Source organism: Thalassophryne amazonica, chromosome 16 (genome assembly GCF_902500255.1).
Source record: "Thalassophryne amazonica chromosome 16, fThaAma1.1, whole genome shotgun sequence".
Classification (NCBI taxonomy): domain Eukaryota; kingdom Metazoa; phylum Chordata; class Actinopteri; order Batrachoidiformes; family Batrachoididae; genus Thalassophryne; species Thalassophryne amazonica.
This window is the reverse complement of record NC_047118.1, coordinates 75,746,868-75,774,734: the sequence shown is the minus strand read 5'-3', so window position 1 is coordinate 75,774,734 and position 27,867 is coordinate 75,746,868. Positions and strand designations below refer to the sequence as shown.

The 27,867-nt window shown below is 41.5% G+C and overlaps 2 protein-coding genes across 8 annotated transcripts in view; both read left to right on the top strand.

The window, feature by feature from the left end:
* LOC117528307 (E3 ubiquitin-protein ligase RNF12-B-like) overlaps positions 1-587 on the top strand; it is a 46,654-nt gene extending 46,067 nt beyond the window's left edge. The window contains exons 4-5 of one of the 3 annotated variants that reach the window (XM_034190920.1): positions 117-177; positions 214-587. In XM_034190920.1, the coding sequence (XP_034046811.1) occupies positions 117-177; positions 214-264 (112 nt within the window). In that variant the 3' untranslated portion in view covers positions 265-587. Of the gene's footprint in view, positions 1-116; positions 178-213 lie in introns of those variants that run through there. The other 2 variants (XM_034190921.1, XM_034190922.1) reach the window with 2 other exon arrangements.
* Positions 588-18,270: 17,683 nt separating this feature from the next.
* LOC117527488 (caskin-2-like) overlaps positions 18,271-27,867 on the top strand; it is a 172,381-nt gene continuing 162,784 nt past the window's right edge. For all 5 annotated transcript variants that reach the window (XM_034189854.1, XM_034189858.1, XM_034189857.1 and 2 more), the window contains exon 1: positions 18,271-18,540. The gene's annotated coding sequence lies outside the window, so the exon portion shown is untranslated. The remainder of the gene's footprint in view (positions 18,541-27,867) is intronic.

Here is a 27,867-nt window from a genome sequence, read left to right as displayed (position 1 = left end):
GCTGCATGTCGTTTTTGCCAGATGTCACAGTTTGTCTTTCCCGCTGCAGCAGTTATGGATCTTTTTTTTAATTATTATTATTATTATTCTTTCTTCCCTATCTTCTGACTTCCCAGGGTGCAACTGGAGCAGCTGGCAGCCATCTTCCAGTTGCTGCAGGAGAAGCAGGAGGTGCAGGAGGAGGTGACGGCAGGAGAAATGGAGGAGCAGGAGGAGGTGACGGCAGGAGAAATGGAGGAGCAGCTGCACTTTGACTCCCTCTGAGATCGACGAGGGAGTTTTTTTTTTTTTTTTTTTTTATTCTAACTCACAGAATTCTTGTTTTTTTCACAAAGGGTCATTGTCACAAAAACACAAATGATGAATACAGTTTATGATTAAAGATGCTAACAAGATGAGGTGATGGCAAACATTTATTTTCTGAAATCTGTGGAGCATCTACAGGATTTTTTTTTTCTTTTTCACTAAAACTTAAATTTTTTTTAATTTTGTTATTGTGTGTTTGCTTTGAATGGCTTATGAAGTGGAAAATTATTTTTTAAAAACTTATGTAGCTTTCTGAATAAATCTTTTTGAAATGCGAGGCTGTCACTTTTCTTTTTTTCCCCTCCCTGACCCTGCAGTACATATTTTGTCCCCTTGGGGTAGAAAGTCTCCAATTTTGAAACAAGCTGTTTCAGATGTTTTTTGGTCTTCAGTGGTGATCTGGATGCCCGAAATTTTATTATGTTCCTACACCCTTGATTTGGCTTGATAAAAGTTACAAGAAAAACACAGGTAGACTAATTAGGAAGATGAACACCACCTACCTGAACAGGAACTTGAACCCTGACCCCTCAGAGTGAAAGAATGATGCTCTACTGACTGAGCTATCTAGTTCCTTAAGAACATCTCCAGGTGTCACAGGTTCATATGATCAGCGCGGTGTAAAATAAACCTGTAACTACAGATCTGTTGTTATTGGACAGTAATAAACTTATATATGATACATGAGTACCAATAAGTGTTTTTTAAATCCGAAATCTGATGAAACATAATTTTAGGATTTTGTTTGTTTTTGTTCAAATTCAGCCTCTAAATCTGTGACTGAATAGGGTAGGGTTTTTTTTCGTATAAAATCTGTAAGTTTCACCGTTATTTGACCTGGATTCTGTGAGAATTAGTTTTTCGTGGACAATGTCTTTGTTGACAGATGCTCCACGAATTTTATGTGACAGTACAATGTCAATGACAAAAATTACAAATCAGAAATGTGTATCAATGATTAGTATCAATGAAGAGTTATTCAACAACTAAGCTGTCACAAATATAATGTTCATTTTACATGGTATTTCTTCCATATCATTATTTTATATATGTGCATATGTATAATATACTTTTTCTGTTGATTACTATTATTTTTTAAGTTCATTACTAAGAAAAAAAATGTCAAACAAATGACAGATAACCATGATATTATTAACCCATTTCCTTTAAAACAGTCTTTTATGTATGGCACTTAAATTCTGGTTATTAATTTTTTTTATGAGGAAAATATATATTTAAATACTAATACTCATTAACAGCTTAAAAAATTACAACTTAATAAAAAATGTCAATACACATGTTGAAACAAATTTCCGTTATTAATTCGCAATCATTTATTTCTGGATTGATTGTTTTATTACCACCACTTCATAACATCAGAGGCTATTTTTTTTTTTTTCAAATTAAATGGTCGCTTCCCCAATTTGTGTGTGTGTGAGCGCGCACGCTGATGAAAACTGTGATTCAAGATGGTAAAGACAAAGTGACTAATTTTTTTTCTAAAATCTGTAGGGCACCATATGGCATATGATACAGGAACATACTTGCTCCCATTTTATTTTATTACTAAAGGTCACTTTCCATTGATAGAATGTCTATTTTGCTATAATAGAGTGTAATGTATATTTGGCCAGCAGGGGGCGCTTGGTACCTTATGCATCAGTAGCTGGGCCCCAGCAGAAGTCCAGTCAGTACCACGTGATGACACAGAGTACACGTCACTCTCCTACTTATGTGCATTATTGATCACAGTATACAAATATTAAATAAGTGAAATATATTGGAAAAAAATACATTCTGGAGCATTATGGCTAATAATAATAATACATTTTATTTATAGTGCACCTTTCATTAATAAAAATCTCAAAGTGCTACAGGAAAAAAAATAAAATAAAACGAAGGATAAACAAGAGATTAAAAACTTAAAAACAGTCAGCAGAATGGAATCAAACCAAAATTAAAAAAACAAAATGGAATAAAAAAGACAAAGATGCAACAGTTGAAAATTACTGAGACCTGTGAAAGACCTGTCTAAGGTTCCACCGAAAACCTAATTTTTTCCTGAGTTTTGTGTCTTTATCACGAATTACATTTGCAGCTTTAAACCAAAAGCATCCAAAAAATACATGAAAAGGTAACACTGTCACTTTGAAACAATCAGTAGTAGGACTGGCTATACACAGAAACTCGATCAGCATCCCATGCCTTCTTCATCATCAGCAGATGAAGATGTGAAAGAATTAAACTCGTCCTCATCAATATCTGGGAGCTTGGCGAAAATGGGTACGGGTATTTCTTTACTGTGGGGTTGAATAGCAGATGGTAAATTTGCTTTTAATTTACTTCATTTATACAACCCTTGGCAAAAATTATGGAATCACCGGCCTCGGAGGATGTTCATTCAGTTGTTTAATTTTGTAGAAAAAAAGCAGATCACAGACATGACACAAAACTAAAGTCATTTCAAATGGCAACTTTCTGGCTTTAAGAAACACTATAAGAAATCAAGAAAAAAAATTGTGGCAGTCAGTAACGGTTACTTTTTTAGACCAAAAAAAATATGGACTCACTCAATTCTGAGGAATAAATTATGGAATCACCCTGTAAATTTTCATCCCCAAAGCTAACACCTGCATCAAATCAGATCTGCTCGTTAGTCTGCATCTAAAAAGGAGTGATCACACCTTGCAATGCTGTTGCACCAAGTGGACTGACATGAATCATGTCTCCAACATGAGAGATGTCAATTGAAACAAAGGAGAGGATTATAAAACTCTTAAAAGAGGGTAAATCATCACGCAGTGTTGCAAAAGATGTTGGTTGTTCACAGTCAGCTGTGTCTAAACTCTGGACCAAATACAAACAACATGGGAAGGTTGTTAAAGGCAAACATACTGGTAGACCAAGGAATACATCAAAGCGTCAAGACAGAAAACTTAAAGCAATATGTCTCAAAAATGCACAACAAAACAAATGAGGAACGAATGGGAGGAAACTGGAGTCAATGTCTGTGACCGAACTGTAAGAAACCGCCTAAAGGAAATGGGATTTACATACAGAAAAGCTAAATGAAAGCCATCATTAACACCTAAACAGAAAAAAACAAGGTTACAATGGGCTAAGGAAAAGCAATCGTGGACTGTGGATGACTGGATGAAAGTCATATTCAGTGATGAATCTTGAATCTGCATTGGGCAAGGTGATGATGCTGTAACTTTTGTTTGGTGCTGTTCCAATGAGATTCAGAAAGATGACTGCCTGAAGACAACGTAAATTTCCACAGTCATTGATGATATGGGGCTGCATGTCAGGTAAAGGCACTTTGGAGATTGCTGTCATTACATCATCAATAAATGCACAAGTTTACGTTGATATTTTGGACACTTTTCTTATCCCATCAATTGAAAGGATGTTTGGGGATGATGAAATCATTTTTCAAGATGATAATGCATCTTGCCATAGAGCAAAAACTGTGAAAACATTCCTTGCAAAAAGACACATAGGGTCAATGTCATGGCCTGCAAATAGTCCGGATCTTAATCCAATTGAAAATCTTTGGTGGAAGTTGAAGAAAATGGTCCATGACAAGTCTCCAACCTGCAAAGCTGATCTGGCAACAGCAATCAGAGAAAGTTGGAGCCAGATTGATGAAGAGTACTGTTTGTCACTCATTAAGTCCATGCCTCAGAGACTGCAAGCTGTTATAAAAGCCAGAGGTGGTGCAACAAAATACTAGTGATGTGTTGGAGCGTTCTTTTGTTTTTCATGATTCCATAATTTTTTCCTCAGAATTGAGTGATTCCATATTTTTTCCCTCTGCTTGGTCTAAAAAAGTAACCGTTACTGACTACCACAATTTTTTTTCCTGATTTCTTATAGTGTTTCTTAAAGCCAGAAAGTTGCCATTTGAAATGACTTTAGTTTTGTGTCATGTCTGTGATCTGCTTTTTTCTACAAAATTAAACAACTGAATGAACATCCTCCAAGGCCGGTGATTCCATAATTTTTGCCAGGGGTTGTATAGCGCCAAATCACAACAAAGTTGCCTCAAGGTGCTTCACACAAGTAAGGTCTAACCTTACCAACCCCCAGAGCAAACACACAGGCAACAGTGTTAAGAAAAATCTCCCTCTGATGATTTGAGGAAGAAACCTCAAGCAGACCAGACTCAAAAGGGTGACCTTCTGCTTGAGCCATGCTACCAACACAATTTACAAAACAATTTACAAAAAAATGTACAGGAACTTTTGCCAGTGCACAGGACAGGAGGGTTGCAGAAGTAGACACCACTCCCATCTCTGGGTAGTGCCGCACCTCAAACAGAGAAAAAAACAGAATCAGGCATCGGAAAGACAAGAAATACAATATAACTTACCAGCATTAATCAACAAGAAAAACAGAAGAAATACTAAGGTGATTGCCAGCCACTAGCCCTAAGCTTCACTAAAAGACCCAGACTTTAGATAAAGTTGAGGCCGTGACCCACTCCGTTTCCTAATAAACCAAATTTAAAAGGGTAAAAAGCATAGTAACATACTATGCCAGTATGCTAGCCATACGAAAGGGAAAATAAGTGCGTCTTAAGTCTGGATTTGAAAGTCTCTACAGAATCTGATTGTTGTATTGATGAAGGGAGCTCATTCCACAGAACAGGGGCATGATAAGAGAAAGCTCTGTGACCCGCAGACTTTTTATTCACCCTAGGGACACAAAATAGTCCTGCACCCTGAGAACTCAGAGCCCAGGCCGATACATAGGGTTTAATTAGGTCAGCTAAATAGGGAGGTGCCAGTTTGTGAACAATTTTATAGACTAGTAGCAGAACCTTAAAATCTGATCTCACAGGGACAGGAAGTCAGTGAAGAGATGCCAAAATGGGTGTAATGTGGTTAAACTTTCTGCTTCCTCTCAAAAGTCTGGCAGCAGCATTTTGAACCAATTGGAGAGCCCTAATGCTGTAAACCAGAAAATAGAACATTGCAGTAGTCCAATCTAGAAGAGACAAACGCATGAATCAGGGTCTCAGCATCAGCCATAGACAGGATGGAACAAATCTTGGCTATGTTTTGCAGGTGGAAGAAAGCAGTCCTCGTAATATCGCTAATGCGGAGGTCAAAAGACACTGTAGGATCAAAAATTACCCCAAGGTTCCTCACTTTGTTAGTGTGATGTATGACACACAGCCTAGGCTAAGTGTTAGCTGGTCAAATTGATGCCGATGTCTCACTGGACCAAGAACCATCATTTCAGTCTTATCAGAGTTTAAAAGTAGGAAATTGCTAAACCTCCAGCTTCTCACTGATGCAAGGCAATCTTCTAAGGATTTTATATGGATGAGATTACCAGCAGTTATCGGCATGTATAACTGAGTATCATCAGCATAGCAATGAAAGCTAATCTCAAAGCGCCACAATATGTGCTCAAGGGGCGCTATATAAAGAGAGAAAAGCAGGGGGCCTAAGACGGACCCCTGTGGAACCCCAAATTTCATGTCACTAAGGTTAGAGGTAGTGTTACTGTACAAAACCCAATGAGAACAACTGGTCAGGTATGGTGTCAACCATGCTAGGACATTCCCTAAAATGATTCTCCAGCCTATTGAATAGAATATGATGATCCACGGTATCAAATGCAGCACTAAGATCTAACAGCACCAGAGCCGTAGTGGTGTCCGAATCCATTGCAAGCAGAAGATCATTCACCACTTCAGTGAGAGCTGTCTCTGTGGATTGATATTTTCTAAAAGCAGACTGCAGTGGCTCAAAAAGATCATTCTCAGTAAGGTGGTACACGAGCTGCCGTGAAACCACCTTTTCCAGAATCTCAGAGCAAAATGATAGATTTGATATTGGCCTATTGTTTTTCAATACACTAGGGTCAAGATTAGATTTCTTAAATAATGGTTTAATCACTGCAGATATGAAACATCTAGGAAAAGATCCCGAGGTTAATGCGAGATGAATAATTTCCAGCACAGTCGGCCCAAGAGTGGGCCACAGGGCCTTAAACAATTTTGTTGGTATGGGATCAAATAAGCAGATTGTGCTTTTTGTAGACGTTATGAGTTTTGTCAGTATGCCTAGTGAGATACTATCAAATTCTGTAAATCAGATCAAATCAAATCAATTTTATTTATATAGCGCCAAATCACAACAGTCGCCCCAAGGCGCTTTATATTTTAAGGCAAAAGCCATACAATAATTACAGAAAAACCCCAACGGTCAAAACAACCCCCTATGAGCAAGCACTTGGCGACAGTGGGAAGGAAAACTCCCTTTTAACAGGAAGAAACCTCCAGCAGAACCAGGCTCAGGGAGGGGCAGTCTTCTGCTGGGACTGGTTGGGGCTGAGGGGAGAGAATCAGGAAAAAGACATGCTGTGGAAGAGAGCAGAGATCAATCACTATTGATTACGTAAAAGCAGAGTGGTGCATACAGAGCAAAAAGAGGTGAATAAAAAGAAACACTGAGTGCATATGGGAAACCCCCCAGCAGTCTAAGTCTATAGCAGCATAACTAAGGGATGGTTCAGGGTCCACTGATCCAGCCCTAACTATAAGCTTTTTCAAAAAGTAAAGTCTTAAGCTTAATCTTAAAAGTAGAGAGGGTGTCTGTCTCCCTAATCCGAATTGGGAGCTGGTTCCACAGGAGAGGAGCCTGAAAACTGAAGGCTCTGCCTCCCATTCTACTCTTACAAACCCTAGGAACTACAAGTAAGCCTGCAGTCTGAGAGCGAAGCGCTCTATTGGGGTGATATGGTACTATGAGGTCCCTAAGATAAGATGGGACGTGTTTATTCAAATCCTTATAAGTAAGAAGAAGAATTTTAAATTCTATTCTGGAATTAACAGGGAGCCAATGAAGAGAAGCCAACATGGGTGAAATATGCTCTCTCCTAGTCCCTGTCTGTACTCTAGCTGCAGCATTTTGAATTAACTGAAGGCTTTTCAGAGAACTTTTAGGACAACCTGATAATAATGAATTACAATAGTCCAGCCTAGAATAAATAAATGCATGAATTAGCTTTTCAGCATGACTCTGAGACAAGACCTTTCTAATTTTAGAGATATTGTGCAAATGCAAAAAAGCAGTCATACATATTTGCTTAATATGCGCATTGAAGGACATATTGTTATGTGCAGACGCAGGTTGAGGAGCGGACCAACGTCTGACTGAACCCAGCGCTAAATAACCAGAAAGCGGTTCCACAAACAAAACGGTTTTATTTCCCCTCCAGTGCAATAATTAGTGTACAACATAAATATTTGGTTTGTCTGGCGGAGTGAAGGACGGCACGCTCTCCAGCGCCCAAAAGGATCGAAGCCTCGGCGCTTCTGGACTCAAATTCACCGCCAAACACCCCCCAGGTGGACACGACAAACTGACTCTGTGAAGGATGGAAAAAGGTGAGGTAAGTCAACAGAACAGAGCTACAGCAAATATCCTTCAGAGGCACACACTATCAGCAACACATTCAGGTCTGAATTTAAGCTTTATGTAAATAAGCAGCTTCTCACAACAGGTGGAGGATCATCAATCCGTACACCACGGCAGTGAGAAGCAAACTGCACAATTCTCATCAATGTTCAAATATACTGCGTAACAGAATGCCAAATTACTATTAACAATTACTCAGACAATAATCACCTCTGATGTGTGCTGACAGCATGTGTCCCTCACCCGTCCTCCTTCACAGGCACGATGTGTCAAACCCTGGCGCGGTCCTCAGCGTCTCACAAACGAACGTCACAAGGTCGAGTTCCCGGCAATTCTGCTTGAACCACTCATGGCTTAAATGCAGAACGCCATCTCATTATCTGCTTCAGCTGAAAGTCTTTAAGTTTGCACGTGAGCATCATCCACAGGTGCTGCGAGTCAGTAGGCCTGCACGTGAACATCCTCCACAGGTGCAGCTAATAATGCTGATGAGGGTAAAGGACTCTTCTGCCAGCACCTTCTCCACAGACAAACCAGTTTGCATACCACCTGGAGAGCAAAGAAAAGAAAACAACACAAAAACATCCAGCCAAACCCCCCAACACACAACACATATCCTGATCAAAAATGACTCCAAGATTTCTCACAGTATTACTGGAGGTCAGGGTAATGCCATCCAGAGTAAGGATCTGGTTAGACACCATGTTTCTAAGATTTGTGGGGCCAAGTACAATAACTTCAGTTTTATCTGAATTTAAAAGCAGGAAATTAGAGGTCATCCGTGTCTTTAATTCTGAAAGACATTCCTGCAGTTTAACTAATTGGTGTGTGTCCTCTGGCTTCATGTGTAGATAAAGCTGGGTATCATCTGCGTAACAATGAAAATTTAAAGCAATGCTTTCTAATAATACTGCCTAAGGGAAGCATGTATAAAGTGAATAAAATTGGTCCTAGCACAGAACGTTGTGGAACTCCATAATTAACCTTAGTCCGTGAAGAAGACTCCCCATTTACATGAACAAATTGTAATCTATTAGATAAATATGATTCAAACCACTGCAGCGCAGTGCCTTAAATCTAGGTAATACTTCAGTAGTGGCATCCATGTTATGTGTCGACGCGGGTTGAGGAGCGGACCTGCGTCAGACAGAACCCAGCGCTACAAATAACCAGAAAAGCGGTTCCAAAAACAATATATTTATTACACCCGCTGTGCATAAAAAGTGTAAAAACAAAAATAGCATCCTTCTGGTGGAGTGACTGTTGGCACGCTCTCCAGCGCCCGCAAGGATCAAAGCCCGGCGCTCCTGGACCCACTACCACCGCCAAACACCCCCCAGGTGGACACAACAAACTGACTCTCTGTGAAGCAAAGAAGAGGTGAGGTAAGTCAGCAGTTACAACAATATCTTTCAAAAGACACACGCTATCAGCAACACATTCAGGTCTATCTTTTTTAACTTTATGCAAATGAGCAGCTTCTCATAACAGGTGGAGGATCACTTATCCGCACGCCACAGCAGTGAGAAGCAAGCTGCACAATTCTCATCACAATTCAAGTATACTGTGTAACAAAACACCAAGTTACTATCAACAATTAGTCAAACACTTAATTACCTTTAATGTGTGCTGACAGCATGTGTCCTCACCCTTCCTTGCTTCACGGGCTCGATGTATCAAACCCAGGCGCGGTCCTCAGCGTCTCACAAACGAACATCACAAGGTCAAGTTCCCGGCAGTTCTGCTTGAATCACACATGACTTAAATGCAGAACGCCATCCAATTATCTGCTTCAGCTGAAAGTCTTTAAGGTTGCATGTGAGCACCAGTCACAGGTGCTGCACATGATGTTGATGAGGGTGAAGGACTCTTCAGCCAGCACCTTCTCCACAGACAAATCAGTTTCCATGCCACCTGAAGAGCAAAGAAAAGAAAACCAAAATATCCAGCCACACCCCCCAACACACAACAGTACCCCCCCATCAACGGGAAGCCTCCCGGCGACCGAACAGACCAGGCCCGAGAACAGCACCTCCCTCCAGGGTCCACATCAGGAAGCAGACAGCACCACAGACAGCAGGACAGGCACCGCAGCTGGAAGGCCGGCTGGCATCAACAAAAGCCCCAAAACATTCCCCAGTACAATTCAACACAGAAAAAAAAAACATAAAACCCACCCAAAACCTCCCCAGGGGACCGTCCCATCAAACCCCGGGAAGAAAAGAAAAACTCCCAAATGCAAAAACCCAACACAGCCCCACAAACACAATACAAACATAAATGCATAAAAGAAAAATAACAAACAACCCCCCCAGAATGACCTGCAGAGCCCAACCCCCCCCAGAAGGCCTTCATCGCCAGTTCCAGGAGGAACAGCCAGAACCATAATCCCACAAAGGTCCCCAGGTGTACATGGAGCAAACGGCGCCCCCCAGAGGACCGTACCATCAACCCCAGGAGGTACCCTCCCCACAACCCCGGAACCCCAGACCCGGTCACACTTGGCTAGTTGGACCCAAGCCAATTCCCCCCAGAGGACCGTCCCATCAACCCTGGAGGTGGAACCCGGAAGGAAACAGAACAAAATCAAAAATCAACCCCCGGAGGACTACCAAAAACAACCCCGAGGGGATATAAAACGACCGTAAACCCTGTTACCCTCCCCGGCACCCCGAAAGACCCCGGGTCCCTCCCAGAGCCCCTCGGCGGCTCAACTTTGGCGAACGGCTCAAAACATTAAGCCGGAGAAGGGAACAGGAAAAAACTAACCCAGCTCCAACCCCAAGGCGCAGCGGAGAACCGGAAATACGTCCGGTGCCCCAACTCGACCATACCCCAGCCTCTCGGGAGGGGTGGAACTACCGAAATGGCGAACGGCAACAGATCGGCCCACCCCTCCGACTGAGGTAAGTCTCCACTGCACCACATCCCGGCAACACCAATGACGAACGGTACAAAGGCTCACTGAGGCTGGAGTGGAACCGGGCCCTAACCAAACCAAGAAAAACGCCTCTAACACCCACCCCCCTAGGTGCGGAGGTCTTCTGAGAATACTCAGCGTGACCAACCTGCACCACCCCACAACCCACAAGACAAACAGTCTTGGGGCAAGTGAGGTTGGGGTTAGGGATGTAGAGAAATAAAACAACAAAATAAAACGACCCAACAACCCAAACAGAAAATACCTAAAAACACATAAAAAAAATTAACAATTAAGTGAGCCCAGGCGGACTTCTAACCGCCTAACAATCACTCCAACAGATACGCCTCTGACTCCCCATACAATTATAACCCCTATTTAAAGAAAACAAAACATCTACTCGTGCTAGATTTTTTTTTTTTTTTATGTGTGTTATTTTGCCTGTCCCAGAACACTTGGAGATACGTCACCATTATTTCTCTTGACGCTTACATGTCGGGGCAATACAGTAATCTCTGCTCGTCCGAGCTGCATGGGCTCGTCAACAGGAGGAGCCAGAGGTCCCGTCGGAGGAGCTTCAGTGGGGCGAAGAAGAGGCGGCCCAGATCTGTGTCGGGGAAAGCCCCGAGACGAAAAAACCCGCTCTGATGGGCGTCCTCTCTCGCGTCCACGCTCCTTCATCCGATCATCTAGACGAATCACCAACGATATTAGCTCATCTAAATCGTTTGGCTCATCACGGACTGCCGGCTCGTCTTTTAATGACTCATTTAACCCATCTACAAACATTCCTCGTAAAGCTGCGGCGCTCCAACCTGACTGAGCAGAAACCAGAGAACATTGCATCACCACACAAGGCTCTGGACGACAAACAATCGGTTCGGACGCCGAATCTCTGGGTGACGGAGTTATCTGCACTAGTATCGATGATGCCGCAGCTGGAGCAGCAGGAAGTGGAGCGGCTTGCGCTGCAAGCTCCGTAACACGGGCGTCTGTTTGTTTAATTTGGTTTGCGAGATGCTGTAATTGCTCCCATATTTTCTCCAAGTGTTCTTGAACTTTTTCGGCAAAAGGAACCGCTTCTGCCGCTGGGTCCATTATGGAATGGCCGGGAACTACTGTTATGTGTCGACGCGAGTTAAGGAGCGGACCTGCGTCAGACAGAACCCAGCGCTAAAAATAACCAGAAAGCGGTTCCAACAACAGAAACAATTTATTTTTCACCTGTGCATAATAATGTGTACAAAACTAAAACAACGTCCTTCTGGTGGAGTGACTGTTGGCACGCACTTAGGCGCCCAAAAGGATAGAAGCCCGGCGTTCCTGGACCCACTACCACCAGACAAACACCCCCCAGGTGGACACGACAAACTGACTCTCTGTGAAGCAAAGAAGAGGTGAGGTAAGTCAGCAGTTACAACAATATCTTTCAAAAGACACACGCTATCAGCAACACATTCAGGTCTGTATTTTTTAACTTTATGCAAATGAGCAGCTTCTCACAACAGGTGGAGGATCACTTATCCTGCACGCCACAGCAGTGAGAAGCAAACTGCACAATTCTCATCACAATTCAAGTATACTGTGTAACAAAACACCAAGTTACTATCAACAATTAGTCAAACACTTAATTACCTTTAATGTGTGCTGACAGCATGTGTCCTCACCCTTCCTTGCTTCACGGGCTCGATATGTCAAACCCAGGCGCGGTCCTCAGCGTCTCACAAACGAACATCACAAGGTCAAGTTCCCGGCAGTTCTGCTTGAATCACACATGACTTAAATGCAGAACGCCATCCAATTATCTGCTTCAGCTGAAAGTCTTTAAGGTTGCATGTGAGCACCAGTCACAGGTGCTGCACATGATGTTGATGAGGATGAAGGACTCTTCAGCCAGCACCTTCTCCACAGACAAATCAGTTTCCATGCCACCTGAAGAGCAAAGAAAAGAAAAGAACACCAAAATATCCAGCCACACCCCCCAACACACAACAATCCACCTCAATAGCAGGGTGTAGGCATTTGTTAGCTGGGTTAAGGCATGCTGGGATATGGTCAACCTAATGTCTATTTTCTTCTTGAAGTAATCCAAGAAATCTTGTGCTGTAAAAGGAGAGCAACTTACAGGTGTTTGCCCATGAATAAGTGTTGCCAACGTGTCGAATGAGAACTTTGAGTTATGCTTGTTTTTGTTGATCAAATCAGAGTAATAGGTCCGCTTTGTAGCCAGCAGTGCATGCTTATAGTCTAAGATAGCATCACACCACGCGAGGTGGAATACTTCTAATTTTGAACTACGTTAGTTCCATTCTAGACCTCTAGCCTAATGCTTGAGGTCACGCAAGTAATCACTGAACCAAAATGACTGTATTTTGGAGGGGTGTGGTTTTAATATAGGTGGCGCAATCATGCCGAGTGTAGTTTTGAGCGGTGAGTTTAAACTATCCACAAGCCGGTCTATGGATTTTCCATTTTCCAAATGTGAAGCTAAGATATGAGGCAGTCTAGCTTCAAGTTCAGTCATAATTGAGGAGTTGATGCATCGCCGCAGTGACAAATAAGGTTGTTCTTCCACTAAACATGGCAGCAAAACTGTGAACCTAATAAGTGAGGGATCAGACACCACCGAAGAAAGAGGCATGATGTCAATATTTGTGACTGCAATACTACATGCAAGAATCAAATCCAGGGTATTTCCACTAATGTGCGTCGAGTGCTTAATGCATTGCTGAAATCCTAATGAATCCACAATTTCCATAAATGATTTGCAGAGGGGATCAGAAGAATTATTTATATGAATGTTGAAGTCACCAATAATCAGAATGTTATCTACACTAGTTGACAAGTTAGAGATGAACTCACCAAATTCATCTAAGAATTCAGAGTATGGGCCATATACAGTGACAAAGTAATACGGCTGATTTTTATTCTTCTGACCTTGGCAATATGTAGCATCGTGGGCAGAGTGGAGAATCAAAAGTTCAAACTAGTTATATTTGTGACCCCAACAGCTAATAAGCCAAACCTAGTGTTGTGGCCAGCCTTTTAGCTGCCTCTCTCCCCTCTCCTGTTTTTAACATTGTGTGTAATTTGTGAGTCTTTCACCCAGATGGTGCACTCAGAGCCAAGGAACACCTGCTTCTCATCACTGCCACACACCTGACATGCATGAGCGGCTCATCAGCAACGGGCTACTAAAACCCAGGCTTTCAGCTTATTCACTGCCGGATTCTACACAGTGACTCTCCATGAGAAATCCACGACCTTGTCTATGCTGACGCTTCCATGCGCTCTGACATTGGAGCTTTCCACAGCTCATCTCAAGGTAACCTGGCCACTCTCTGCACTAAGTCACTCTGGAACTCACCGGCTCTCAACTTCAGAGCGTGCCAGAAATAAAAGAAATGAATACAGCCTTGTAGAGATTAGAGGGGCATCACAACAGCACACAAACGGTCGGAAGCAAGTTGCCACATCTGTGGGCCAGTGTCAGTGTTCACAGTTCTCAACAAGTTGTCAGCAAGTTCTCAGGTTTATTAATACGATCGGAATACAGTGAAAGGTATTGGTTTAAAATGGATACAGTTTAATGCATACATTTCATAAAAGTAATGGATAAGAGGATAAAACTATGATTAACACAATGTGTGAAAGCACTCTAAAACTTTTATTTTGAGTTCATTAAGGTATGTGTTCATAGAGTAAAATGCATATTGTGATTTTGTCAGTTCATCAGGGTGAAGTATGTTGATAAAACTGTATAAATATTGAGACAGTAATATCACTGGTTATATTCTAGTCATCCTGTGGCATCGTGTCCTGCAGAAGAAGTCCAGTCAGTACATGATGAGACAGTGTACAGATCACACTCCGAGTTCTCCTGTTAACCTGTCATTTTCTGTTTTCACAGTTCCTGCAAAAATAAATGTTGCATGGGAGATGAGTCGGCCCATCATTCTCTGCGGTGTAACATATTTTGGCAAGCCAGTCAGGTGGCAGAGCTAGTGAGTCAACATTATCACCAACCACCTTCCTTCTGAAGAGACGAACCTTAAAAGTTTATCTCTACAAAGCAGAGATGGGATGAAGTCACTCTTAAGTCATGAATCAGCAGGTCCCAAGTCAACTTTCAAGTCAAAATGACCACCAGTTGTTTGCAAGCTGACTTGCAACTTGATTTGGGACTTGCAGATTGATGACTTGAGAATGACTTGACAGTGACTTTGTCAAACCTGTGCTACGAGGTATTTGTTACCATGTGGGATTTTGGACAAGGTAATGCTCCAAAGGTTTCACTTGTGGAAATGCTCCGATTCTAGTGAACGGAGAATGCCGATCTAGGGATTCTACCAGGCCAAAATAATTGTCTGGCAGCTCCACCTCCATTGCAGACAGCTGCGGCTGCAAATGCAGTCGCAAAATGGGGTCCAGCAGACAACCCGGAGGTCTTTAGACAATTGGCGGTGGCTGGCAGAGTCCTCCCATGCACTCTGCATCTTTCCAATGTGGACCCCTTTACTAACATGGCTATGCAGGACCATGGTTGGAATGTGGGTGGCCTTGCTCTTGCAAGTGTAATCTGTGCTATGCAATTTGAGAGGGAACAGTCAACGCTCATCTGCCAGCAGCTCATCGCAGAGTGCTTTGTTCTAACTACTCTGCTGATTGTTGTTTAGCTCAGGCTGACACACAAATTGAACTGGAGAGGGTCATAAATGACACAACTAATCTCCGTGATCAGACCTGGTTCGTAGACATCATCATGAGGAGGCCTGCAGCGGATGATGTTGTCGGAGGAGCGTACAACCGGGTTACCAGAAATTGGCTGGCCGATGTGGACCTAGACCAGGAGATTGCGTTTCTGGTTGATCTGCTGGCAGATCCCACCTGTAGAGAGAGAGAGAGAGAGAGATACAGTGTGTTCATTCTGATGATCTCCTTCTCCACCAGTGGAGAGTCGAGTGCTGCGAAACATCAGAGGATTCTGGATGAACTGATACCCTTAATGCCCACACTGACTGGGATGTTCCAGGCTGGGGAAGTATGTCTCACATACATCAACTTCCAGCAGTTTATCAGTGACGCCGAAGTTCATGTCGTCATTCAAAGATGGCTACAGCAAGTGGCAGTGCCAGCTATCCACCTGCAAGTGCTGCTCAGTGAGGCTACAGAGGTCCTTGAGGTCCTTGGACATAATTGCGGAGTCGATTCAAATGCATCCAGGATTTCCATGGTATGTTGTCCAGCGATGGTATCCGGATCAATGGAGAAATGTGGCTATTGCTCTGCAACACGTGGACGAGCGAGTCTGCTATGGATTCAGAGGTGGTTTGGGCACTGTGTGTCCCAGTCAGTTCTGTCAGGTAACCTGGGTTGCAAGTAAATTACTCATCGCAGAAGGGAACGAATCACTGAAGAACTGCTGTGGAAGATGACCAGAACGTGACTGTTCTGGCTGGGTTCATTGCCACGTATCAGAAAAGGAGGCAGACTGTGGGCCATGAGCAAGATCGTACAGACGAGCAACTGACAGAGTTATCTGACAGACTCACTGGTAGAAATGCGCGGCTTGTGTGCTTGCCATCCCTTTGTCACTCTCATCCTGTCTAGCATGGGAGGCCACGCAGATGCCTGCGTACCAGGGCATGCCCACAACGCTCCAAACCTACAAACACGGAGATGAACCAGCTGTACTTTAGATAAGCATACTCAAAGACATGATGAGACGGTGTACAGATCAGAGTGCTCCTGTTAACAAGTGGTTTTCGGTTTTTGAAGTTCCTGCTGAATGGGAGATGACCTGGCCCATCAGTCTCTGTAGTGTAACATCTAGAGGAATTCTTTTTTTCAGTAAAACTTTAATTTTCTGTTTTAGTTATTGTGAATTGTTTGAATGTCTTGTTATGAAGTGGAAAATTATTTTTTAAAAACCGTGTGGTCTTCTGAATAAATCTGAGTTTGAAATGTGATACACTCGCTTTTGTATTTCTTTTTTTCCTGGCCCTGCAGTACATATTTCATCCTTTTGGGGTACAAAGTCTCCAGTCTGCCAGATGTGTTATTTATTTATTTATTTATTTTTCTTTTTTGGTCTGGAGTGGTGATCTAGATTGTCTTTTTCTGACTTCCTTGATTTGGTTTGATAAGTTACAAGCAGATTTAAAAAAAAAAACCCCCACAGATCTGACTGTCATGAATGAGAGGATTTGACTGTATTAGAGGTGGGCGGATTGATCTTAATATCGATACCAATGCTGGTATTGATATTGAACGATCCTCGTGTAAAAAGATTGATACGCAAGCTTTTTCTCTCTCCCGCATGCACTGACTGCTGCGCACGCAGATTCATCACAGTCTACTCTCTGTCTATAAGAGCAGCGCTGTGCTGTGTCACACAACACGGAGCAGTGCACCCTTGTATTGTGGTTTGTCAGCCCTCTACCTCAGGAGATTTTGTTTTAAGTTGTGTTGAGTGATATTTTTTTAAACAAAAATGTTGATTGTGATAATAAAGTATTTTGTTGTCACGTACAATGTTTGGTAAAATTCTATTCTCGGTCTTTTGGATCCTTTGGACCTATGAAGCTTAAATATGAAAAGGTATCGATATTGGTATCGGATCAATACCAAAATTCCCGGTATCGCCCACCTCTAGACTGTATGACTTTTAGGGAAACAATATTCAGAAAAAAATTAGATAAAAACTCCTGCAAACAAGAGCGATCAGATTTCTGACGTCTGCCAATCCGGATCCAGACCACCTCCAAAATTTAATGGGTTCTTCCATGCTCTAATAACTATATGTGGTGCAAATTTGGTGAGAATATGTGAAGTAGTTTTGAAGTAAGCCTTCAAAGCCTATATAAAGTGAAACTTGATCCAGAATCCGGATCAACTCCAAAATGTAATGGGTTCTTCCATGGTCTGACGTAATCCTTTAGACACAGACAAAAAAAGAAATAAATACACGCAGGTGATTTTTATTACGTCCGCCAAGGACGTAGTAGTTAAACTGAAGTAAAATGAATGTTTTTTTTTTTGTTTTTTTTACCTATTTGTTCTGTAACACTAGTTGTGACCTGTAGATGGCGGTATACCCTTTTTTTTTACACTGGCTTCTCTGAATTGTTTACTTGTTGATTTCGTCCAAACCTGAAGGTATTTTTCTTTTCTTTTTTTTTTGACACAAACGATCTGAGAGCTGCCAGAAGCTCCGCCCACATGTCGTAAATGTAGACCTTTGTTTAACGGGCGATTGGAGTTCTGAATATTTTAATTACCATAATCTTTTTGGTCTTGACCTCTGACCTGACCATTGGGTATTATGTGTATTTCCCAGAATGAAGGAATTTCACCTAAACTTTGAAGGATGTTGCTTTTATAATGTCGAGATCTTAACCTTGACGCTGTTTACAAATGTATTCCAGTGGGATAAACAAAGTGGAGCAGCTGTAATGACACAAATGTATAAAATGTTGACTTTGGTTTCATGGAAAAAGCATTTTTAGCAAGAGCTCCTGTTTCAACATTCATCTGAGCGCTGTTAGAAGTAACATCCGTTCAGGAACTTTTACTTTGAAAGGTGAAGAGGTTGCACATCCTGTGTTTGCGTGACTTTGCGTGTGTCGCTGCTGTGGAACAGATTTCTAGCACGTCTTAAGGAGCGGACTGTTGTCTGTCAGGATAAAAGCTTTATTTCCAAACTCAGTTTACTGTGGGGATTAACGACGAGTGGATTTTGTTGGCGGATAAAGACGAAAAACGACGATTTCCGTCGACAGTTTTTGGGATACTTTGCCAGAAGTCTCCAAACTGCTTTCCTGGAGGAAAAAAAAAATCAGATCGCCAAGTTTCTTCCATGTTCCAACAAACAAAAAGGTAACTCTTTTTTTAATGGTTAAATTTTGCAGTTATGTAGATAAGTTTGTGGACTAACTTTGGTCCCGTCCATAGGTCGGCGCTTTCTGTGTGTCGAACTCCGTTCGGGTTTTTTGCCAAATTGTCTGGACCGACTGATTTCAGTGTCCCGGTCCATCATGTTCCCTTCGTCCAAGAAAAAAATATCTGACTCAGTCTTTACAACAAACACGCAACTTTACCATGTTTCTGTTGAAACAATCGGGCTTTAAATCGGAACGTTTAAAAAATTATATTTATGGATCACAGTCATCTTTTAACTTTACAAACCCAGTTCATGTTCCGAAAGAAATTCTGCCAAAACGTCGAACTTTTACTGCATAAACCTGCTTATACAGTGAATTAATTAGACCCGAATTGTAGAGTGAACCCCTTCGATTAAAATAAATCCTAACGTCGTGTTTAATATGTTGAATTATTCTGTGAACATTAGCGGAAATTTTAAATCGTCCATTTTTTTTAAATGCAGACGCGCAGAAGGACACGTTTGAACCGATGAAATAATCTTTAAAAATTATATTATAAACACACACATAGCGATTAAAATAATTTTAAGAGTAATTATTGATAGGAAACAACTAGTTCAGCAATCAGCTAATTGTCAGGTTAACGATCAGAGTTCTCCAATGTGACTTTTTGTTGTTTTTTAAAATCTTTTATATTATTTTGAGAATTGACTGAATATATTTAGATTCGCTCTGCTGCACTGGCACAAACAAAACAATCAGAATAACTGAATGATTAACATCTCTAATTGCTGTCATAGTCTAGTAAGGGTAGTTAATTAACATCACTGGTCAACCAGCTGATTTTAAGGTGACTTCTGCTACAGGCTTTTATGACATCACAAAGTAGGCTGAGATGAAATGTGGAATTTTAGGGTTTACCAGCATATTTAACATAAATTATATGCATAAGTATATGTTACAGTGTTTTTTTTTTAATTTGTTAGGATACTTTTCACATCATGTTATGGACCATTATGGTATTTCAAGTGGGTTGCATGTTCAGTTTTCAGTTTAAAGTATTTTACTTAGTTTGTCCTTTTAAGTTTTTGAGTTTTATTATGTAAATGTAACATTTGATGTGGGCTTTATGTAAAACTTGTACATTTTTATCACATGAATAAAATGAATTATTTGTATAGGTCTTTGTGATGTCATAAGACTGGCCTTTGAGACGCATTGAGCATATTCTAAATAGCTTCAAGACTTTTATTTGCTATTAGTTAAATTGAAAATCATTAGGTTTGAACAGTTCCACATCAAAATAAGGATTTAGATGTGTGTAAACAGTTTTTTAAAGTGTTTTGAACTAGCTAAATAAACTTTATGTTTTAAAGTGTATTTAATGTGGTTACAATAAAAATAGAAAGCCTTTAAACAAGGAAGACTTGAGTGTGTTTTAGATTTTGTAAGTATGGATCTGCTTGTTTGAGATGTCAAAATGAGGATCAGTGTTCAGATATTTTCTTCCTAAAGCATCAGATGAACAACAATCCCGCTTTGGTTGTGGTTTTTTCATTTTGTTAGTGGTAAGAGACGGTGAGCGGAGCAGGAATCCAGAAAGCCTGAGGGAGGTGGAAGTGGGTCGCCATCACAGTTCTGACAGCAGCGCTGCCTGATTATGTAAACACTGGAACCGGAAAATTGTCACCGCCACGCAATTATTCCACAAACACTCCCTGTTTATCCAGCAACAGAGTGCAACATGCTCACATCCTGTTGTTCCTTTTACTTGGAAGTGCATCACTTCTTTGTTTGTCCTCAGGACGCCCCAGTTGGTTCTGAGTTCAGTCCGGAACACTTCCCGACTGTAGGCTCCATTCAGGATTGGTTGAACATAGATGCAACAAAAGCTGTTTCCTCAAGAGTTAGTTGAGGTGGACAGAGCTTTGTGTTTAGAATGTAATGCGTTTATTTTATAAATTTTATTGATATATTTCCAACCTCTTGTTGATATATTTATTTGTTTTTTTTAAATGTCATAGTTTGATGGCTGCTTTTAATCCAAAGGATTTTTTTCCTTGTAATTGTTTACTTTCTGTTAAACTGTGAATTGGACCTTTTTGAGATGTGTTGGTCCATTTTCAAAACTGATCCACTGGTCTTGACTGAACCACCAAGTGGGATTTGTTGTAGTTCCGGATCTGGACTTGTTGCTGTGAAATACAAGTCATTCCAGGACCAGGAGCAGTGACAAACCCAGAGCAGAATCTGAGGGTGGTTGGGCCTGGCTGAGGTTTGGACACCTCTGACTGCTTGTCTAGTTTGTGTCCCCCATCAGTGAGTATGTGGTCAGAGTCCACCTGGTGACCAAAGCGTTGTAGGGATCAGTCCTCAACCAAATGGATAAATGTGGATGGGCAGTTACTACCATGAAGGTGTTATTGAGCAAGGTACTTGATGGAAGAATCCATTTGCATTGACATGAATAATGTGTTCTTATTAAGAAACCAGTATCGATTTGAAGATCAAATGGTTTTGGGATCAAACTGGAAACTTGATCCTCTTCTTTCTGAGCTGTGATTGGTCAGTGGGCTGGAAGAATTTAACTAGCCTGTTCTCCATTGAGAAATGAAGTGAGCGTGTTATCTATGACAGCGCCCTGAGGGAGCTGCAGAGCACTCGGCCATGCACGGTGGAGGCTTTGAGTCCGTGTCAGGTTGCCCCTCTGGTCGCTCCTTCCTGTCTGTAACAGGATGTGATCATGACAAAACTCAATCTGAAGGTTCTTATAAATGAAAAAAGCTTGTTTATTCTGTGGGAATGGAAAAGCTCACCAGGGTCTAAAGATGTTTCAACCAAAGGTTATCCACCAGGGAGCAGATTAGATCTGAATAATCCCAGAGCGTTGTTGCAGATCTCACTTAAAAAAACATTTTTGTTTTGTTGTTGTTCTAGCTCAGTAACACCTTCTTTGTTCTGCTCACATGGTGTTCAAACTGCATTTGGAAGATGAAAACGGTAAAAGTTGAAAAACAATTATTTAACCTCTGCAGGTGACCACTAGGGGCACTGTAGCCCAAGGCATTGCTTTGCTCACAAGCAGCGTAAGGACGTGAACCTAAATGTGCATGTTTTGATTGTGGGTGGGGCATAGTGGGCATTGGTGGAATTGAGCCAACAACTGTCTTGCTGTGAAGAATATAGTTAAAAAAAATTCTGTCTCCATTGATTTTATGTTCTTACCTCCACCAACAAAGTTGTTTTCACACCTGTTTCTTTGTGAGCAGCCTGTGTTGTACCAAGGTCTTGTTTCCCGACAGTGGAGATGTGTTCACCTGTGCACACTCACATGCATGTGCACTTCCAAAGTTACTTTATCAAAGGATTTGAGTTCATATCATGGAAACAGTCACACATTCCCACAGAAACACCATTTTAGAGCTGCTACTACTGAAATTTTTTTGTGTGGCGTTGAGATGAATTATTCCCAATCAAATCTTTTTGATCAGTTAGGTAATTTAACAAAATGTTTTTTTTTTCAATTAATGTAATTTACCAATAAATTACCACATAACTTCTACCAATAATCTGTCCACCTTTCATTCTAAGATTTTGTCATAAAAGTACTGTTTTTGTAAATTAACCATAAGCCATTTATGGAAAAAAACACTTATGGGAAAACAAATCCTGCATACAGCTTTGTGGGACATAAATAATAGAGTCAGTATATTTACCTCCGCCAACAAAGTTGGACAGTGGTTATGTTTTCACCCTTGTTTGTGAACAGTCTGTAACCCACAATTTTTCATATACAGTTATGACATTTTTACAGAGGTTTCATATCCTGATAGGCAAGAACTGATTGAGTTTTCAAGGTCAAAGTCAAGAAAAATCTTGGAAAATTGGAAAAATTCCTATCCTTTAAGGCCCCGTCACACTTAGCAAGAATTAAGCCGACCAGGGTAGAATGTAAAAAAAAAAGAAAAAAAAAATTGTGCCACATCTGGGAGGGGATAAGGATTGTGGAAGACAGCCGTCCGACCACACAGACTGTGCCTTGACCTGCCTGAATGATTTGTGCACATGCCGTGCACATTAAGCCTCCGAACGCAGTACAAATGTTGGTAGAACATATTAGGATTGCCGAGACAGCTGTCAGAATGCAGTGAGATTATGATGAATGCATTTTAAATTGTCATACGAGTTGTGATCACGAGTCCAGGAAATATATTCCAGCTGCATTCATGGTGTGTTCAGGTACAGTCAAGACATTTGGCTCGTGGCAGGTCATGCCAAACTACCCCTTGAATGTGATCAGATTGTGTTGAATGCTGTTTTCATACCGTACAGATATTTAGATTGCAGTCAGATTGCGGTCAGACTGCCCTCCATCTGCCATTCAATATATTTCCGCCCGACTGTTTTGCACAAGACAGTCAGTGCAACCACAGGAAGTTGCCCGACTGTTTAGACTACTCTTAGACTGCTGTCCGACGTCCTGGAGTGCCCCACAACACTTCCGGAATGTGGGCCAAATTTTCATTTGAACAGCGTTCGGCCTCTAGTGTGACAGGGGTATTAACATTGAATGAATTTTTAAAAATTCATAACTGTCAAAAAAGATCAAATTTCTTTCACATTTGAGAGTGTTATGTAGGGTGGTATCCTTTATCGAATGACAAAGTTTGATCCGGATTACAGATTTTTGTGGCCATTTAAATTTAACATTGAAAACTTGAGCTGCCATAAAGGACTATTTTGACAGTCGACTAGTCAGCGACTATTTTTGTAATTAGTCAACTAGTCGGATCATATGTAAATTGCAGCTTATCACATTTTATCTATTTTGATACCATTATCGATTCCGCTTATCAAACTAATTCCTTATCGATTCCGCTTATCGATTTCCCTTATCGATACCTCCTGTGAATTTTCTGTATGCTACAAGTAGGCTTTACAGGTTTTCTATGTCAACAACATTTTGAGTCTTAAAGTAAATAAATACAAAATTGGTCACTGGATCCTTGATCTAAACTCTACATGGTGGATCCTTGATCTCTGGACATAGATAGAAAAAAATCTGTAGTTTTTGTCAAAAGCATTTCCTTTCAGACATTAACGGCATGGATGCCACTCCATATATCTGAGCTGAGTTCAGCTGGCTGTTGGAGTCTGCAGCCATACAGTTTTGGGCTGCTGAACGTCAGCCAGGACGTTTCATTTTGGGAGGAAAAAAAACCACTTTGATCGATTACAGTTTATTATTTGTATTACAACATTTGGAAAGAGGTGTCATTTGATTTAAATGGTGATTCGCTTTGAAGTTATTAATTCCGAGCGGACTTTATTTTTCTAACTTGACTCGGCAGCGCAGCGTTTGGAGCAACGGAACGGAGGACGATTCTCGTTTCTTTCTCACAGCAAGACAGGAGTCCCAGTTGGTGTCTTTTATCCACCCAAAAGTGACTCACGATTGATATATTTTAATGGCTTTGAGAGAGGCTAAGAAGCGGAGTTGCCGCTTCTGAAGAGGAGTGAAGCAAAGATCCAGTGAAGCAGTGGATCGAAGCACTGCTTCATTGGTTCAAGGTTCAAAGCAAACGACTCGCCAACTACTAAATTAGTTGTTGACGGTTTCAGTAGTCGACGTAGTTGTGACTAGTCGACTAGTCATGGCAGCCCTATTGACAACTCCTATTTAATGTATACTTTACATTATATCTTAATCAAATGTCCCCAATCCCTCAATTTGAAAGTGAGGTGCAGATTGGCCCTCATTATCACCTGACAAAGTTTGATCTGGATCTGATCTGGTGTAACAGTATATCTTCCCCACCCTGGAAATCTTCCCCCCACTTCTGAAAGGCAACATTCCTACAGGGCAGCACTGATTAAAGCATACCAAAACTTGATGAGCCCCAATCAGGATGGAGCAACCTTTAAAGTGTATATGACACTTAAAGACAACATACGAGGTCTGTCAATAAAGTATCGTACCTTTTTATTTTTTTTTTAAACTGTATGGATTTCATTCATATGTTTTTACGTCAGACAAGCTTGAACCCTCGTGCGCATGCGTGAGTTTTTCCACGCCTGTCGGTGACGTCATTCGCCTGTGAGCACGCCTTGTGGAAGGAGTGGTCCTGCCCCCTCGTCGGATTTTCATTGTCTGGAAATGGCGGAATGATTTGGACTTTTTTTCCATCAGAATTTTTTCAGAAGCTGTTAGAGACTGGCACCTGGAAACCATTTGAAAAATTTATCTGGCTTTCGGTGAAAATTTTACGGGCTTCACAGAGAATAAGGACTGTTACTACAGCTTTAAGCACGGCTTTAAGGACGCTCGGCGCGCCGCACTCCGAGCTGCGACAACGAGGCAGAAAACGCCAGATCATTTCTAAGCTGATGGCTCTGTGGATACAAGACCATTGTGTGCACTTTCTCTGGTTATCACAAGAGCTGGACATCAGCCATTTTCCAGCAGATTTCACTTTTAACAAGAGATTTTGTCATGGAAAGCCACGCGGAGGCTTCGTGCGTAACGACCGATTCGCTGTTTGAGCGAGACAAAGAACACCTCCGTTTCGGCGTGTCATGGGACAAGTTGGGACATGCCTATCTCGGCTTTCAATGCTTACGAGTCCAGTAAATATCAGAGAAATTGTGGAGAGCTGGGCTTGTCCTAACTTGTCCTCTGACACGCCGAAATGGAGGTGTTCCTTTGTCTCGCTCAAACAGCGAATCAGTCGTTACGCATGAAGCCTCCGCGCGGCTTTCCATGACAAATCTCTTGTTAAAAGTGAAAACTGCCGGAAAATGGCTGATGTCCAGCTCTTGTGATAACCAGAGAAAGTGCACACGACGGTCTCGTATCCACAGAGCCATCAGCTTAGAAATGATCTGGCGTTTTCTGCCTCGTCGTCGCAGCTTGGAGTGCGGCGCGCCGAGTGTCCTTAAAGCCGTCCTTAAAGCTGTAGTAACAGTCCTTATTCTCTGTGAAGCCTGTAAAATTTTCACAGAAAGCCAGATAAATTTTTCAAATGGTTTCCAGGTGCCAGTCTCTAACAGGTTCTGAAAAAATTCTGATGGGAAAAAAAGTCCAAATCATTCCGCCATTTCCAGACAACGAAAATCCGACAAGGGGGCGGGACCACTCCTTCCACAAGGCGTGCTCACAGGCGAATGACGTCACCGACAGGCGTGGAAAAACTCACGCATGCGCACGAGGGTTCAAGCTTGTGCGACGTAAAAACATATGAATCAAATCCATATAGTTAAAAAAAATAAATAAAAAGGTCTGTTACTTTATTGACAGACCTCGTAGTCTTATTACATGTAACAAGGTTATATAATTCGGTCAACCTAAGCGTTTTTGGAAAATGGAAGTGATTCTCCCGTTATATATAACATTTGAACATCCCGCCACTGAAAAATGTGCACGCCCCGTGACCAGCTTCCCGCTGAGCACCAAGCCTAAAATACATCACTACATGTAGACCGTATCGGCTTGCGCGCCTGGCATCCGTTGTTTACACTTTTTTTAGCGGCAGAAACTTTGATTAAACACAGCTCTCAGGGACTTGTTTGTCGATATGCCTGACCAGTGTGTCGCAGCATATTGCACAAACACAGCAGACACTGTACTCTACCATCTCCATGTTCTCGCACCACTCACAGAAACGAAAAAATGTCAACCCCAAATAATCACAAGAATCTTGAAATGGTCAAGGAACTTGCGTAGTAAACACGGCGGTGGCATGTAAACATGGCGGCGGCATGTTCACTGTTGTTTTCGGCGATCTTTTTTGAAACTTTCACCGTTTATTTCCTATTCTTTTGTGAAAATAATGTAACTAAACACGGATGAATGCAATGCCAGGCACTCAAACGGCAAAAACCCGAAGGTAATGACGGTGGTCCGCAAGTAATATCTGCACTGTCGCGGCTCCAGAACAGTAACAAAGGTGGTAAACAGACGCTTGAATCGAAAATGCTATACAGTAATTAGACTGTTATAAACAGCAGCGACAAAAATCAAAGCCTCCCTTACCATTCCATATTCTGCAGCCTTTCAGAATCCATCGGAATTGGCACGTCTCTTGCCTCTGCTTCAGCTCCGCCATAAACACTGTCTGCATTATTTTCGCTGTCAGAATGCTCCTGGTTTGAATGTTCGTCTGAAAGATACGGCTCCAGCTGTAGGGTCTAATCACTGCTGCGACATCCTCAGGATCCAAGTCAGAAATAATCCACACTTGAAGAGGAGTCAGAAAAGTTCTTGATCTCGTCACTGTCCATGCTGAGGTCCATCTGTTCCTGTTGTTAATCTAACAGACAAAGACGGGACTCTACACGCTGTGATGTCACGGCATCACGTGACCGCTGATGGAACGCTACCAGCGCGCTTTAAGAAACACATTTTTGAGAAACTGTACAAACTTTATTTCTCAGTGATGATAATTAAAACCACTTTCAACTTACTATACTGTATGTATATTTTGATATTTATATTAGTTTTACCTAATTTTTTAGGTGTCATATCCACTTTAAACTCTATATTTCATGGATGTCTTATGGTCCCAGATCAAGCACAGTTTGATTGACGGTGAATGATATTGGTTTTCTTTCTGTATGCATCTATAACTATCTACAATAGTAATATTTACTATTCTGAAGTATCTTTAAATCCCCCTTCCAAATATACTCTACACATATATGGACCTGATTGACAACCTGACATATGATAGAACATCTGTCCATGATGGGGTGGGGGGTAAGATATCCTGTGACATACACTTTCAATGTTGTTTTCTATTTTGTCAGCCACATATAAATCTGGGTATGATGAAATCAGTGATAATGCTACAGCAGACTTGCTTTTCAGGGGTGGGGGGGGGAAGATATCCTAAGACAACTCCCACCCGGGGAGTAAGATATTCTGGAGGGAAGATAAACTGTTACACCAGATTGTGGATTTTGTGGACATTTGAATTTAATATTGGAAAAAAAAAAAAACATTTGGTGTACATTTTGCATTATTTCTCAATCAAAAGTGCCTCAATCGCGCTCATTTTTCTGTTATGGATTTACTTACGACCCTTGCTGACTGAGGTTTACACTCTGTGTTCTGTAGTTTGTGATGCTGTTTGTGATGTCACAATCTTGTTTTAGAAAAAGAAACGATGTCTGTATAAATAAAAGTGAATGAGTTTGTTCTTACAAACATGAATGGAAACTTCCAGAACAAAACAAGGTCATGAGGTCACTGTGGGTGAAGCAGCACGCTGAACCATCTGATGTTTGGATTTTTTTTTTCTTTTTTTAATAAATGTTTTCATTG